This window comes from Corvus cornix, chromosome 7 (genome assembly GCF_000738735.6).
Source record: "Corvus cornix cornix isolate S_Up_H32 chromosome 7, ASM73873v5, whole genome shotgun sequence".
NCBI lineage: Eukaryota > Metazoa > Chordata > Aves > Passeriformes > Corvidae > Corvus > Corvus cornix.
In genome coordinates, this window is record NC_046337.1 from 3,374,922 (window position 1) to 3,390,538 (window position 15,617).

General features: G+C 50.9%; 1 protein-coding gene across 2 annotated transcripts in view; it reads left to right on the forward strand.

Annotated features, from left to right (window-relative positions):
* The first annotated feature begins 354 nt into the window (after positions 1–354).
* ZEB2 (zinc finger E-box binding homeobox 2) overlaps positions 355–15,617 on the forward strand; it is a 114,282-nt gene continuing 99,019 nt past the window's right edge. The window contains exons 1-3 of one of the 2 annotated variants that reach the window (XM_039554563.1): positions 426–666; positions 771–869; positions 3,493–3,654. In XM_039554563.1, the coding sequence (XP_039410497.1) occupies positions 3,582–3,654 (73 nt within the window). In that variant the 5' untranslated portion in view covers positions 426–666; positions 771–869; positions 3,493–3,581. Of the gene's footprint in view, positions 870–3,492; positions 3,655–15,617 lie in introns of both variants that reach the window. The other variant, XM_039554562.1, reaches the window with a different exon arrangement.

A 15,617-nucleotide genomic window follows, 5' to 3' on the forward strand; every position in this document is an offset into this window, starting at 1 on the left:
GCCAGCTCCGCGGGCGGGCGGGCGAGCGGGGGAGCCCGGCGGGGGGCACGGCCAGGGATCCCGCCCGAGGATGGGAGAACCGGCAGGGATCCAGCCTGGGGGCAGGGGATCCGGCGGGGATCCTGCTGGGGAGGGGGCGGGGGATTCCGCCTGGGGGAGGGAAAGGGATGCGGCGGGGGGACACACGGGCAGGGATGCGCCTCGGGGAGGGGGGGTGAGCAGGGATGCGCCCCGGGGATGGCAGAGACGCTGGCTGAGCGCGGGGGGAGGGCAGGGTTGCATCCGCGGGGCAGGGGGCTGCAGCCCCCGGGGGGTTGGGATGCGGTGGCGGGGCGCGCTGAGTTTCCGCGGGGCGCGAAGCGGCGCGGAGCGGAGCGGCGGGGCGGGGGGCGGGCGCGGGGCGGGGGGCGGGCGGGAGGAGGTGGAATTGCATTTCTGCCGCTAAAGCGTTCGCGGAGACTTCAAGGTATAATCTATCCCAGATCCTTTCCCAGAGAGAAACTTGGCGATCACGTTTCCACATGATGCTCACGTTTGGTGCTCTCCAATTATCCCTCCCCACAAAGATAGGTGGCGTGTGTTGCAGGGTCTCTCCTCTCGCTCGTACAGAAAAGAAAAAGAAGAAAATGTCATTAGAAGAGGCGTAACACGTCAGTCCGTCCCCAGGTTTGTGTTTCCTGGAGTGGCAGAAAGAGATCAGTCCTAACCTGCCCAGCAGGAATAACGGTCCTTCCGACAACTCTTTGCAAGGCTTTTTACAATTTCTCCAGGAGCTGCATCTCCCTTCACCTTTTCTCCTCCACTTCGCGGCTTCTTCATGCTTTTTCTTCTCACCATTTCTGGCCAAAACTACAAACAAGACTTCGCAGGTAGGTTCGGAATTTAATTCCATTTTCTCTCCTTTTTTTTTTCCCTCTTCCCTTCTCTTTTTTTTTCTCACACCACCTCACGCATCAGCGGGCTTATTTCATTTCGAGAGTATTTTAATTTTTCTGGATTGTTTATACTTGGGGCGAAAAATCTTTTTTTTTTTTTTTTAATTTTTTCAATTTTTTTAACCGAAACCTGAAGTCACTCCAGCACCGCTCCAGGAAGGGGTGAGCAGTTTCGGGGTGCTCGGGGCTGTGCCACCACCACCCCTGCTCCCCTTACCTGTCAGCCAGGTACGGGAGGTGCCTTTTAAAACGCAGCAGCAAAAGTTTTAGTGCTAGGAAAGGACTTCGTCCTCCTGCAAAAAAAAAAAACCCCAAAACTGAAACATCCATCCACCCACCTCCTGCCCTTTTTATTTCAGGTTTTGTATCTGAGCTCTGAAAGTTTGCAGGTACCTGTTAATGCTTTGCATGCCCTGAGCATGCAGAGCCAGCCCGGCCGGGCACCGCTGGAGCCCCAGCCACGGGCAGGGCTCCCCGGCAAAGGATGTGTTTCCCCAAACAGAAAGTTCTGCTGTTTTGTCTGCTTAGTTGGTTTCATTTCTATATTTTATTTTGTGAAGCTGGGTGAAGTAACACCTTAGCTTCTGGGAGCCTAAAGCAAGAAGTGAAAGTACAGACTGGAACTTAAAAGTCGTTTACCAAAAGGGAAAAAAAAATTAAAATTAATATATGTTTTTTAAAGTCTGCCGGTCTTCTGGGAAGAAAAGTGTTCTCGAAATTTGCAGGTTTAAAATTATTGACAACTTTTCACGGGAGGCTGGAGAGTAGGGAAGGGAGTGAAATGCATTTAAAACCATTCACCATTGGTCGTTTTGCATTAAAACGCCAATTGCCGAGGCAGGCTGAGGGTCCGGGCTCTCCTCGGTGCCTGTCCTCCCTCCCCGCCGTATCTCCTCTCCTGGCAGATCTGCCGCGGTGATGCCACCATTGCCCACCCCAGCCTCGGGAATAACTGGCAAATACTGAAGTTTCTAGCACATTTCTCAGCCTCCTCTTTCCTCAGCCACATACATCCACATCCACAGAGCCACCCATTCCCTCTGTCCAGGCGGAATCCCAGACAGGAGAGTGTGAGTAAACACGTTGACCCCACACACACTCTCTCAATCTTCCCATCCTCTTACCTTCTTGGAGATTTATTATTTTTTATTTATAGCCAAGCAGGTTTTATAACAGTAAACGCCTGAGGAGAGAGTTCAGGCAGAATAAAAAGACCCAACAGCAAGCACACTTCACTGCTCAGTCCTGGTGTGAAGCTCCAGCAAAGTAAAAAGACACAAGGAAGGGGAAAGAGGAAAAGAAAAAAAAAAAAGAAAATCTCACTCTGCTTAAATATATATAGATAGATAGAAATTGTTGAGTCAGGTAATCATTTTTTAGGTTTTATGTAAAACTCCCAGTGCAGGAGAAGACAATAGATGCGAAGGCGAAGGGGGATCCTGCTCAGGAGAGCAAGGGTTAATTGCCCTTGTTTTACAGTTTGCATCTGTTACATCTTTTATAGCCCCCTGTTTAAACTAATCCTCAAGTCAAAGCATCTTTAAAGCTACAGCATCTTCTTCGAGATGGACTGAGTTTCAGGAGCGTTCTTGAAGCAAACCAAACGCTCCTGCCCCTCTCTCCCTTTGACAGATAGAGCCTCCTGCCCAGCCCGGGCACACAGGCACACACAGTAGGTCTAAAAGTTTACAAGTTGGTTTTATTTATTTTTTTTTTCTTAAAAACAAAAAAACCAAAACCCAACTGAAAGGCTGAAAACTCTGACAGCGGTAGTTTTGATTTCTGTTTCTTTTCTGGGAAGGAAAAAAAAAATGACACTCTGAAGCTTTGTTTAACTAAGGGGCAGGGGAAACCCTGAATATTGTCAAACTGACTAAAAAGGTGACAGAGGTTTATAATTACACTCCTCGTTGTTAGGGGGAGGGGGAGGTATCCGTGCTGAGCTTACCCCAAAAGGACAGGGGAGAGAGCCATGTTTCCCTCTCCTCTTATCACTTTGCTGGAGTGCACTTTGGGGGAAAAAAAATGAAGGCAGGAGCAGGATAGGATTTCGCGTGAAAAGAAGTTCTAGTGTCAAATTAAAGTACTTTTAGGAGGAAATGGTCCGCCTAGCATTGAGTCAAACAGCCTACTGTAAAAGCTGTGCATTCCCTCATACGGTCATGAGTTATGACTCATTTGAGATGTAATTCTTGTCTCTCTCTCTCTCTGATCTGCTTTGCTGGTGCAACACACACACACGCAGGGAGGGAGACACACGCACACGCGCTCACACACACGCAGACACACACACAGAGAGAGAGAGAGAGAGAGAGAGAGAGAGGGAGCAGAAATAAATAAATAAATAAATATATAAATAAATAAAGAAGAAATCTGCCCGGCTGGGGAGAGAGGGGGAGCCCGCTCCGACCGCGTCCCACCTCCCCCGGCACGGCCAGCCTCGCCGTGTGCGTGGATGGGTTCTTTTTCGGGTGCAAACTGGGGTCCCCGTTGGCGCCCTGCGTTTAAATGGGACATCCCGATGCCCACATTGTCGCTGTGTTTGGTCGTTACATAGAGCCTGCGTGCTGCTGCCGCTGCTGCTGCTGCTGCTGCTGAATCAGGGAGTCGAGCCCATGCGAACTGCCATCTGATCCACTCTTATCAATGAAGCAGCAGATCATGGCGGATGGCCCCAGGTGTAAGAGGCGAAAACAAGCCAACCCCCGGAGGAAAAACGGTAAGACGCCCCCCGGGAAAACTTTTCCGGCCGGCTCCGCCGCGGCCGTGGGGGGGAAGCCGGCGGCAGGACGGGGAGCGGGACGGGGAGGGGGGCACGGCGCCCGGCAGCCCGGGCTGGCCGCCCCCCCGCCTCCCTGCGCGGCGTCCCGCGGAGCGGCCGGGGCTGCGCGGCCGCGGAGCGCCGGGGGTGCGGAGGGACGCGGGGGGGGAGCCGCGCTGCCGCCCGCCCCGCCGCCGCCGCGCCCCAAGTTTGTTGCGCGGGCGCGGAGCGGCGCGGCCGCTGCCCCCGTGGCCCGGAGCGGCGGGGCCGCTGCCCCGGAGCGGCGGAGGAGCGGCGGGGGCGGCCCGGCTCGCCCGGCGCTGCTCCCCGGGTCGCTCGGGCGCTGTCAGTGCGGGCCGGGCCGGGCCGGGGCGCGGAGCGGAGCGGAGCGGGGCGGTGGGAGGCGCGGAGCGGCGCGGAACGAGCGGGGCGGGCGGCCCTGGGAAAAAAAAACCGGCAGCGTGAGAACCCCGAGGCGGGCTGGCACCGAGTTAGCGACTCTCTCTCTCCTTTTTTTTTTTTTTTTCTTTTTTTTTTTTTTTTTTATTGTTAGGGACTCGAAAATGAAACTTCCTCCTCCCTGATAATTAATAATACTAATGAGCTCGGTGCCCGATTGTCCGTCGCTGCCCTCTCCCCCGGTCCCCGCCGGCCGCGCAGGGCCGGGGCGCAGTGGGACGCGGTGTTCTGGGCTGATTTCACATTTGGCAGCTTTCACTGGTGTGGTGGGTCTCTCTTTATCCGTCTCTCCCCGTCCCTCCCTTAGTTTCTTCCTTTCTCTCCCGGCTGATAGCCGCTTCCCCGCCGCCAGCCTCCCCCTCCCCGCCCGCAGCCCCTCCATGGCCATCCCGGCCCCACTTCCAACAACTTTCCTCTCGAGGAGCCGGAGGAAGGAAGATATTTGTGTGAACCTGAACCCATGCGCTTATAGCTCAGCTACTTCATTTAAGTGGAGAGGTGGAGGTGGAGGGGGGCTGAAGGAGGAGGGGGACACACACAACAACAACAACAACAACAAAAAACACAAAGACAAGAGAATGTTGATTAGAAACAAATGATCCTGCCCCCCTCCCTTTCCCTCTCTCTAGGTTGTGAGTGTGAGTGTGTGTGTGTGCGTGTGTGTCTTTTTCTTGTTGTGGTGGAGGCGTCGAGCCATATGGGGGAGTGATAGAGGAATTTTAGTCAGAAACTGTTCGTTATGTTACACTGGCTTTTCCCTTTGTGTTGTCTTTGATCTATTTGCTTGGCTTAGAATTACAAAAAAAAAAAAAACAAAAAAAACCAACTAAAATAATATATTCTGAGCAGCTTCCCAAGGATCCGTTCCTTGTTATCTTTTTTTAAAGTCTCTCCCCCTCCACCACCACCCTTTACTCTTGTGTCTGTCATTATTTAAGGTGGTCCTCACAGAGGAGACCTCCCCTTCCCCTCATCTCTGGGTAATTTAGTAGACATTAAAATTACACGTAATGTTTCCCTCTCCTCTCTTGTGTTTCCTCTGTTCTTTTTATTAAATGTTGGTTATTGATTTTCTAAAATCAATGTCTGTTGTGGGGCTTTTTTCCCCTTACAAGTATCTAAAGCACGTTGCTGATCAACTGGATAACAAAAGCTTTGTGTCAAGTAGCCTTTTTTCTTATGTTAAACAGTCATTTTTGAGAGAAAAAGAGAATGAGATTTAAAGCAGCGCATCCAGAAGTGCTCTTTTGCAGTAAAGAATATTCTGAGTGTTTGAGGGGGTTTTATTCTTCTTCCTCAGCCTCCTCGCTTTTCCAGGCAAGACTATTAGTTTAGCGTGTTAAACCCATCACATGCTCTCTGATGAGGGATGCATCTACGTGTTTAATATTTTCTCAACATGATTTGAGTCCTATAAAAAACCCACCACCACCACCCTACCCCCCCCCGCCACCAAAAAAAAAAAAAAAAAAAAAAATTACTGGATGCTTCTGTTTGCCCAGGACACCAGGACCGTATCCTGGTGGTGCAGCCAAGTCTTTGGGAGCACGTATGGAGCGCGGTGGCACAGATCCTGGTTGCTCCCGTGCAAAGGGGTGTTTTCAGGCAGCTGCACTAACTTGGAAAAGCCACCACACTTGGGAGACGAAAGTTTAATTGCGATTTTTAAGGTAACCACTTAAAGATCCTGCAAACTTCAAGTGTGTGTGCACTGCTTACGCGAAGGGCTGAGTTCTCCCTTCAGTGTCTTGTTCTGGCCAAGACACGGGGTGTGTGTGGGGGGGAAGGAAATAATTCTCTACTTTCTGTCTGTCCCCTCTTTCCTCTTTGTGCTCCCTAATTTGTTTCTTTCATTCATTTCTGAGTGAGAAATGCCCTCGTTCTGAGGAGCAGGTAGAGCGAGGGTGGGTTTGGTTAGGGCTTTTTTTTTTTTTTTTTTCCATTTTCTCTTTCTCGACAAGCACGTATCCAATGCCTTTCCCGTTGGGAATTGCCTAGGATTTATCTGGACTGAGTGGATTTTTCTTCTTTCCTGGAATCGTGGAAAAGATGTTACTTCTGAGCTTGTGTCTTTGCTGATAACACCAGAAACGGTGATGCTTATCGAACTCGGACAGAAATTCCTTAGAAACGCAGCAGAACCAAAATAAAATTTAAAAGCCACGAAAAAAAAAATAGATGATCATGAAGGAAGCGAGAGAAGTGTTAGTGAATCCCAGACACATTACAGACGGGGACAGAACAGAATAATCCAACTAATGCCTCAGTGGGCTCCACGCCTGTGCGCGTGTGTCTGCGTGTGTGCGGGGATGGGCAAGGCTCGGGATGAGATACCGGGGCTGGATAAAATTACAGCGGAGCTAAATAGGGTAGAAAGGAAGCAGGCTCGGGATTTTCCAAGATAACGGGGTTGATGAGAGCTGCTGGAGTGGAGGAGAGGTGTGCGGGGGGGGGTGGGTTGAGAGAGGCGATGTGGAAATCAGTGAGGGGTGAGCCCCCCGGGGAGGGGGGGCAGCAGGGAGGATGGGAAGGAGAGGACCCCGAAAGCGGGGCCGGGGGGGGCGGGAGGTGCGGGAGCGGCAGCCCCAGGAATGCGGCGGAGCTCCGGGAAGTTCAGTCAGATGATTCCCAGCGCCTGACTCACTTCGCGGCACTTTCACTCGGGAGAGAAGTGGCGGCAGAAGAGGAGGAGGAGGAGGAGGAAGAAGAGGAGGAGGAGGAGAGGGCAGTGAGCCCCCTTTCCGCACGGGCGCCCCGCGGAGGCGGGGGCTGCGCCGGCGGCCGCAGCGCCGGTGCGGAGCGGCGCGGAACGGGGCCCGGGAGCTGCGCTGTCCGGCCGGCAGCCCTGCCCTGCCATGCCTGATGAGCTGTCTCTCTCCGTGTTGTTGTGGTTTGGCGTTTGTTGGCTGAGGTTTTTTTTCCCCTCCTTTCCACTCCCCTCCTCGAAAATCCAAAGTAAAATTAAAATCCCTGCGCGGAAGGGGGTGGTGGGGGGGTGAAGTTGTATCTAATTTACCCCAAAGTTTCAGTAAACAGCTCTCTTTGATTCCTTTGCCACCTCGCTTCCAGTTGTAAAGAAAAGGGAGAAAGTTCAGTGCTTTCAGGGCGTCTGATCCAAGAACACAGACCAAACAAGCAGAGACGATTAGACTTGCTCAGAGCCTTTCCCAAAAAGATACCCACCCACCCTCCTTCCAGGGATGCTGGGGAAGGGGGAAAAACCTCTTTCACTTCTCACTTTAAAAAGAGGGGGGGGGGGGGAAAGAGGAAAAAAATAGGCAAGCCTGCCTGCTGCCTTTAGTGAGTGGGAAGTGAGTCTTGTCTTCCCTGCCTGGGGAAGTTTGGAGGCAGCTAGACTGAGGCTGGGGTGTGAGGAGGCAGCTGTTCCCTGTGCAGCCCAGGTGGCAGCGGGCAGAGCGGGCACCCGGAGCGCTCCTGTGGCCGGGCAGCTCCTCAGGGCCGGGAATCCGTTGCGAGGAGATTACTCCGGGAGTTGGCTCACTGGGTAGCGAGACAAATGTACTACCACCACCTCCAGAAAAGCACCTGGAGATAGGTATTAAAAATTAATGCCATAAATGCGAGTGGCCAGGGCGTAATGATTATCCAGCCACGTTTTCCCAGTGCAGATTCATGTCCAGGCTGAGCTTTGACATGGAGCAGGGGAGGTTGTTTTCTGTGTCAAGTCGGATCTATTTATTTGCTTCCGAGTTTCAAGAAACCCAGAGAATTTGGAGATTAGTGCCTGATTTACTGTTTGCCATTTGTGACCATTCGGCACTTACTGGTTTTGCTTATTGCACATGCTTCGCAAGGAAAGTTTTGGGGGAATTTCTAATTGCTTCAAGAAAATGCATTTGATGGCTTGGAAAAGGCATATTTGAAAAGGAAAAATAATAATAAGGAAACCATTACAAGTTAATTATCAATAATTATACGTAGCCAACTGCCCAAGGTAGGGGAAATATGAGGGAGACTGAGATGCAAGCTCTCAGGACAGGCTGGTAATATTCCCCAAGAAAAATGTGTGTCTCCCTTTGGAGTGGAAAGAAGGGTGTTGATTCTTTTACAGCAGCCCCACATTCATTCCAAGAAATAGGAAATTCTTCGCCTTACAACAGTTTTTGGCATCTGCATTATCCCAGTGCTTTTAAGGTGCATTTTCTCCTCTGTGAAAGAGAACTCTTTGTCCTCTTTTTCTCCAAGACCATGGCTTCCCAAGGTAGACACTATTTTGTGCCTGTCACACAGAAAGGGAGTGCAGGTTTGCAGTGCTCACAGACAATTGATTGTCTGCCCTAATGTGTTTCATTTACATGTTTATAACGTCAATAGTGCTGGGGTGTCCACTGTACCATTCATTCCAGCATTCCCACAAGGGTGCAATTGTCTGAATGGCCAAGTCAGACACCTTTTTGATTGCTCTTTAGTTGTCTTTTTAGAGTATAGAGAAAAAGGAGAGAAATCTGTGATGCAGAAACACTAGTTGAAAATATTTCAGAATTAAACATCACCATTAAAGCAGATGTGAGCATTAGACAAACAATATATTTTAACTAAGGTTCTGAAGGTGGAAACAAATTCAGAATAGTGGAGCTGGTTAGTGCACACGACATCCAGCCCTGTTCCTTAATTTTTTGGGGCTTTTAAAAAATGATCTGTCGTTTTCATTTTCATTTCAGCCCCTGTAAACGCAGCCACCTCCTAACTCTTTGTATGCTTAACTGTAATTTGCTATATTTTCCCTACATATTTACATATCTCTGTTTATGCCAACAGCGTCAGCTAACCACTGGGAAAGTCTATTGAGAGAATGACTAGGCTGGGAGAAGTATAGACTTAATAAAAAAGTAAGATCCAAATATTTCTTCATCAAGTGGTTTTTTTTAGTGAATAAAACGACAATGCCCAGACTTTTCCTTGCAGCAGTTTAACTTACAGAGCTGTGCCCCAACTCCTAACGCCTCCGATCACCGTCCTTTTGCGCTGCGAGCTTGCAGCAAAGTGTTTCGAGGAGTTTCCAAGTCAATGAAAGACCACTTTTGAAGGTGTGCTGTGCTGGTTTGATATGCCACCCCGTCCTTTATCACCGGAGTGGCTTCTGAGGGAGGCAAGAAACCCTTGCTCGTGGTTTGTATCAGAATAAATGAGCCACGCAGCTTGTTGGGACTCAGAGAGAGGTGCATGTGTACATGCGCCTGCACCTATGCGTGCGTGTGCTGCACAGAGGGAAATGGGATGTAGAGGTGTGCTTAAAAATAACCGCTCACATTTCAGGCTAGATCATTTCCCCCTAAAAAGGATGCTGATCCCAGCAGCTACAATTAATGCAACTCGACCTGCTCCATCCGTGATCATAAGGGCAAAGAGCACTAAGTCCTGTAGTTTCTGCTCTGGAGGTAAAGCGAGGGAAAACTTTTTTCCTTCTCTATATAATTTTTGTTGTAATTTTTTTTTCAAAAAATGCCTGTTTGTGGAGAGATTTTTTTTTCTTTTTTTTTTTCCCCTTTTTTTTGTGCCTATCAGGGAAGACACAGTAGATGCACCGTTAGCTGAACCCCTGACACGGCGGTCTTTTGAATGCCTTAGGTATGATTTCACTTTCGCTCACATCAATGCTGACCTGAATGCCTTTCATATCTGATCCGCTGTGTCTCTCCCAGTAAACATCCCCTGAGGGGAGAACAAAGAAAGGAGCTCTTCTTCTTCTTAATCACAATTCAGCCCATTCACCGCCGGCAGGCTACATTTGCATTCTGCAACAGAAAGCCAAGATGAAAAGAAAAAAAAAAAAAAAAAAAAAAAAAAAGAGAGACAGCGAAGAAGGGGGGAAAAAGCAGAAGGGTGGAGGCTGAGTAAAATAACTTAGGTGTTTGTAGCTGTTTGTTGGGCTTCCCCTAGTTACAAGCCTTATATAGATCCTGCTCTACCCAGCCTTGGCTCTTCTGACAGGCAGATAGTGTTACAAGATGGCATGCCTGTACTATTCATGGCCACTCGCTCTAACACTTGAGGTAGAAAGTGTCAGAGAGGGATCAAATTCTACTCTGAGAAGTCTGTTATAGTTAGGGTCAGGTGTGTGTACTCTCAGCTCTTGACTGCTGCCTATTATTTTGTTTTAATTACTATTATTGTTTACTCACCATGACCTTGGGGACGGGGGTGGCAGGGGGTGAGGCAGATTTGGCGGGGCAAAATCGCCCTTTCCCCAGTTGAAATGCAATTTTTTTCCCTATTTTTTTTTTTTTTCTATATTTGTGAAGTGTTGGGCTGGGTGTTGTTGCGGCTGGCCGGGCCGGGGGCCGCGGCGGTGGCCGCGGTGGTGGCGGTGGAGGTGGCGGGGGGTGTCCCCGGGCTGGCGGCCGGCCCGGGCTGCCCCGACCCGGCGGGGAAAAGCCAGCGACTCAGCGAATCCTCGGCGGCACCAGAAATGCGCACGGAGGAGGAGGAGGTGGAGGAGGAGGAGGAGGAAGGCGAGATTTGTGGAAGTTTCTGTAGCCGGGCTCCCTCGTGGGGTTTTGTAGTCACGTTCATGTGCATTTTCCGGCTGTCCCCCCACCCCTGTGTGTGTGTCCTCCCCATATCTGCCTGTTTGTTTGTTTCTCAGAAGCTCTTCTGTGCTTTTAATCAGACACTTTTCTAGAAAAATATTGAGGTCTTTGGTCGTAGCCACTTTTTTCTCACCAAGAGGAGGTTTATTTATAACTGGATCCTGCTTACTGAGAAGTATTTAAGCCCTTTCAGGCAGAGCTGTCAAAATTTCCTGTGTTGTTTGCTCTCTATTTGCAACATGTAAAAAGTAATATGCAGTTGCTGGTGTTGGAATAACCGGGGTAGTGCAGAAATCTCAAGTGACAAGTTTTCAACTACACTATCTCCTGCCGACCAAACTGTCATTTTTATTTTTTTTCCCAGAAACCACTTTTAAGATCCTAACAGGTTTTCCCCCCCCCCCCATCAGCAAATAGATTAAACGTGCTAAAGCAACTTCGAGAGGGAAGAACAGTTTGAACAATGAGAAACGGGAGGGATGTCTTATTTTCCTGTAGCTGCTATGGCAGATTTCACTCATAAGGAGCACACTAACCGAGATGTTACCAGTTGAACAGAGGCATGTGACACAGATTCCTGATTTTTTCCCAGAAGATTTACAGAATTTACAAAAAGAGATTATCTCTACACCTTCCACCCTCCTAACCACCCCCATGACCCAAGCAATGGAGGATTTAGGCAGATTTACTTCAGTAAACACCTTTGGACACTTGGGGAAAAGTAGGAGTCTGTTTGCAAAAGCAGGCTTTTGTTAAGTGAGGTGCTGGATAATGCTTTACCAAGCAGCTGTGATATTAACCTACCCAGTAATGCTGGAAAGAGCCTTAACTCCTTGTGCACTTGCCCGGCCCAGGCCTTGCAGGTACTGGGCCTGGAGTGGGGGCACTGGGGTGTTTGGGGGGGACAAGCGAGGAGGTGGCACTGCTGAAGCCACAGCAGCCGCTCAGCCTGACACATCTTTGACTTGGTGGCAGCTGACTCTTTCGGGATCAATCCATCAGAGACAGGGTTGGGGAGAGCTGGAGGCATGGACAGGAGAGGGCTGCTCCAGCAGGGAGGGTTTACCTGTGTGTGTGCCCGCACACAGGCACGCTCTGTGCCTACCCCCTCAGATGTAACATCACCCAAACCCTCTCCAGGAACGTTCCCAAGCACTGCTAAGGCAGGAAGGTCAATTTAGGATTCGCATTCGAGCAGCAGAATAGCTGAGAAGTTACGCCAGCAAACCTGTACGAGCGGCTCCCCGTGAGCTCCCAGGCTCCAAGGAAAGCCAACAGCTTTCTGGGAGCTTCTCATTCGCAAAGTGAACTTTTTTTTGGCTGCTTTCTGCTCTTTTCTGAGGTGCTAGAAGCAGGAGCTAATAAGTGATTTATTTTTGCTGGGCAGAAGAATAACTTTCCAGGTGTTTCTCTTTTTAGCTGGAATAAGATTGCTTCATTTGAAGATTTTTGTTGTCGAGGGTTCTTTTTTCCTTCTTTTTTTTTTTTTTTAAGTGTAGGTGTCAATGCTAGAGCAGCCACAAATGTGTGAGAAAGCAAAGGGTATGAGACATGACAGAATTAAAGGTGTTTGCTATGTTGTTACCCGTGTGTCAAGCTGCAAGCTCCCTTTGTCGCAGCCTCCTGGAGATTTGATAGTGCGGATCCGCTTCCCTTCCAAGTGATACAGCAGTTTCTGACTGGGGGCTTTAATGGTGGCGTGGTTGTTGCTATTGCATTTGCGTCCCCAAGTGCATTTAAACACCTCCACATTGCACACACCCCATTACTCCCACCTTACACAAGGGTGCTGTGCTCTCGAGCACCAGGACAGCAGCCACAGCATTACAGGCTCTGGCATGGAGCGTCGTTTGGCAGGAATGTCATCTGCCAAATCATCCCATAATTACGTTTTATGTTATTTGTATGAATGACCAAGCATGCAGTATTCCTTTTGAAATCAAAGGAAGGCTTAAAATGCGTTTTTGAATACTTTCAGACCATGGTCAGGTCACAGTTTGGGAGTTGAATTAAACTGATCTCATTTGTGATCTAATTGAGGTTGGCAACAACCTTAGCAGTAGCAATAACATACAAATACAAATCAAAGAGCAGAATTCAGCAAATCAGATCTTTTGCTTGAATCCTGCCTGGGAGTTATTCTCCGACTGCCAACAGAGAAGTTAAACTTTGTCCTGCTTCTCAGCGGCAGTGCGAGCCTTGCATATTTTTCGGGTCTTTGACAGGAAAGTTGGGTCGGAGGGATGGGGACACAAAGGCGGGAGGGGAGCTGGTGCCTCCTCGGACAGGAGTGAGGCACAGCGACTCGTCACGTATGTTTCTGGAGAGCCCAGTGGCAGAAGGCGCAGGAGGCGTAACGGGGGAATATGGCTAGGAAGGGCTAGCAAGAGGAATAGGTCGCTGCAAACAGATTATTCCAAGCGGAAAGTCGAGGCAGCTCCCTTATCTTTACATCTATCGCTGCGGATTCCAGGAATGTAATTACCAGCGTGGCTGCGAATTGTTGACAAATTTCCCCGGGTCTGTCGGGAGCGGCTGTTGCGAGCGGCGGGGCTGCAGCCGCGGCCGGGCCGGCAGCGGCCCCGACGTGCGGGGCAGTGCGGGGCAGCGGGGCCCGGGGGGGGCCCGGGGCGGCCCCGGGGCGGAGCGGGGAGGCTCCCCCCGGGCAGGGCGTCCCCGGCAGGCGCGGGCGGGCGCCCGGCTCAGAGTCCCCCCGCCCCAAGCCGGGATGCTGCGGGTCACCTCCCCCGGGACCCCCCTCCTCCGGAGCCGCGCCCGGGGACCCCCGCGCCCGCCCCGCAGGTGGGGGGGCTCGGCGGGGCGCAGACCGACAGCCGCCGCCTCCGGGAAGCATCCCCCCCTCGGCCCCCCGGCTGTGCCGCGCGGAGCGGTGCGGAGCGGGCTGGAGGCGCGCCCGCCGTGGCGCTGCGCTGGGGCGGGGGCGTGCGGAGCCGCCTCGCCCCCCCGCTCCGGCTCCGGGGCAGAGGTGTGAACCGCCTCTGTGGGGCGGGGGACGGGGCACACACCCCCGCGGCCCCGGCGCTGCCGAGAGAAGCGCTCCGGGCCGAGGTGCGAACCCCTCCCGGGATGCCGCTCTCGGGATGCTGGGCCCCCCTCGCCCCCCTCGGCCCCGGCCGGGCTCCCGCGGCGGCGCAGCCCCAAACTTCGTTCCCAGGAGGGAGGGAGCGGAGGGGAAGCGGCTCGGCGCTGCCTGCGCTCCTCCCGGCTCCGGGGTTTCAAGTGTGTCCTCAACTCCACCCCCCCACCCCCCACCCCTCCCCTCCTCCGGGTCATTATTTTCTTTGACTAAAACCTGTTTACTCGCCTCTTTGTTTTTTGACGTTAAACGAGTTTCCATCTCCTACTCCTGCGGATCTCTAAGAAGTAGATAAACCATTATATTTCCCCCTTCCCCCCTCCCGCTCGTATTTTAAAGCAGCGATCCTGACAGCAGTACTATTATTGCACTTTATGTTTTAGTGGATGTTTGCTGTTGCTAGTTACAGCAACACTTATCATAAGACAGCAAGAAAAGAGTAGTCCCTGGTAATTAAAGTAATGAAATATTCATTTACTCTACCTTTTCAGTAGTCTCACAAATTAGGCTGCTACATTTAATGCCTGCACTGCCTCTGTTTTTATTATAATGGCAGCTTTCGCATCTGCAATTAGGACTAATTCTGACAGTTACAATTTCTGAGGGATGGTAAACAGTGAACGAGATGTGCAGCAGTGGTATTACACGTGAAAAGCCCTTGTCTCTTTAACCTTGTTGTTTTTTTTTCTCGCAGAGGTTACCTTTTCCCGATGGTGCAAAATCGACTTGACATAACTGTTCATCAGTTTCAGGGTTTTCCCTGGAGGTATTTGCATCAAATCAGCCCAGTCAAGCTTCAAGTTGAAATTGGCAGCCCAGAAACTGACAGGGTAGGGACTGGGAAAGAGACAGCTAAAGTGCAGGCAGCGAGCTGACAGCAGCGGCGGGCAGGCAGGGGGAGAGGGCTCAGCACTCGGGGCTGCCGCCCCCCGCTCCCCCGGGCCCCCCCCGGTCACCCCCGGCCCCCCCAGTCCCACCCTGAGCCGCCACCGAGGGGCCGAGCGCTGGGAGCCCGCCCCGGTGCTGCGAGGAGGCCGGCTGGGGAGGGGGTGTGTGTCAAAACCCCCATAAATTGGGGGAAAAAAAGTGTTGGGAAAAAGAGAGAAGAGCCGAGCTGAAGTTGCTGGCGCTAACAAGCTTATTTTGCTGCGGTTCTTTGCGGAACGATGTCGTGTTTTGCAGTAGGACTGTTAAGAAAAGTGACGGAGAGGGTTGTTAATACTAGTGAAAACATATTTTGATCAGCTAAAAAAAAAAAACAAAAACCCAACCAACCCAGAGAGACATTCATCTGCAAAGATAATTGCATTAGAATCAAAACAAACATTTCCTTGAATATGTTATTTCATTTATCCTCTGTCACGGGGAGGAGGGGGTCTCCAAGCAGGACAATGTGAAAATTAATTTTTAATAGATTTTTGGACACATCGAGATCGTTCCCTGTGACACCCCTCCCACCCTGAAAGAATTTTACTTATTTGAAAATAATTCCAAATCTGATGTAGTGTGGAAGGGAGCAGCACACCAAGGAACAGGCAACACCACCAAGACCCATTCTCTCCTTAAAGGTGAAAAAGAGCAAAACTGTGTTACTTTCCTGAGGAAGAAAGCTGACAATATATATATTTTTCTCCCTAAATATATATCTGTAGTCTCTACCAGATGATTAAAAATCCCTCTCACTTTTCCTACTAGACTTGTGCTAAAGTAAGCCTTGCTTTCAAACAGTTTTTCAGCTGTGTGTGTGACAGGCATTGGCTGATCTGCTGATGCCCATTCGACAGGCACTGTTGAGCTAAAGTGGTGTGACGGCA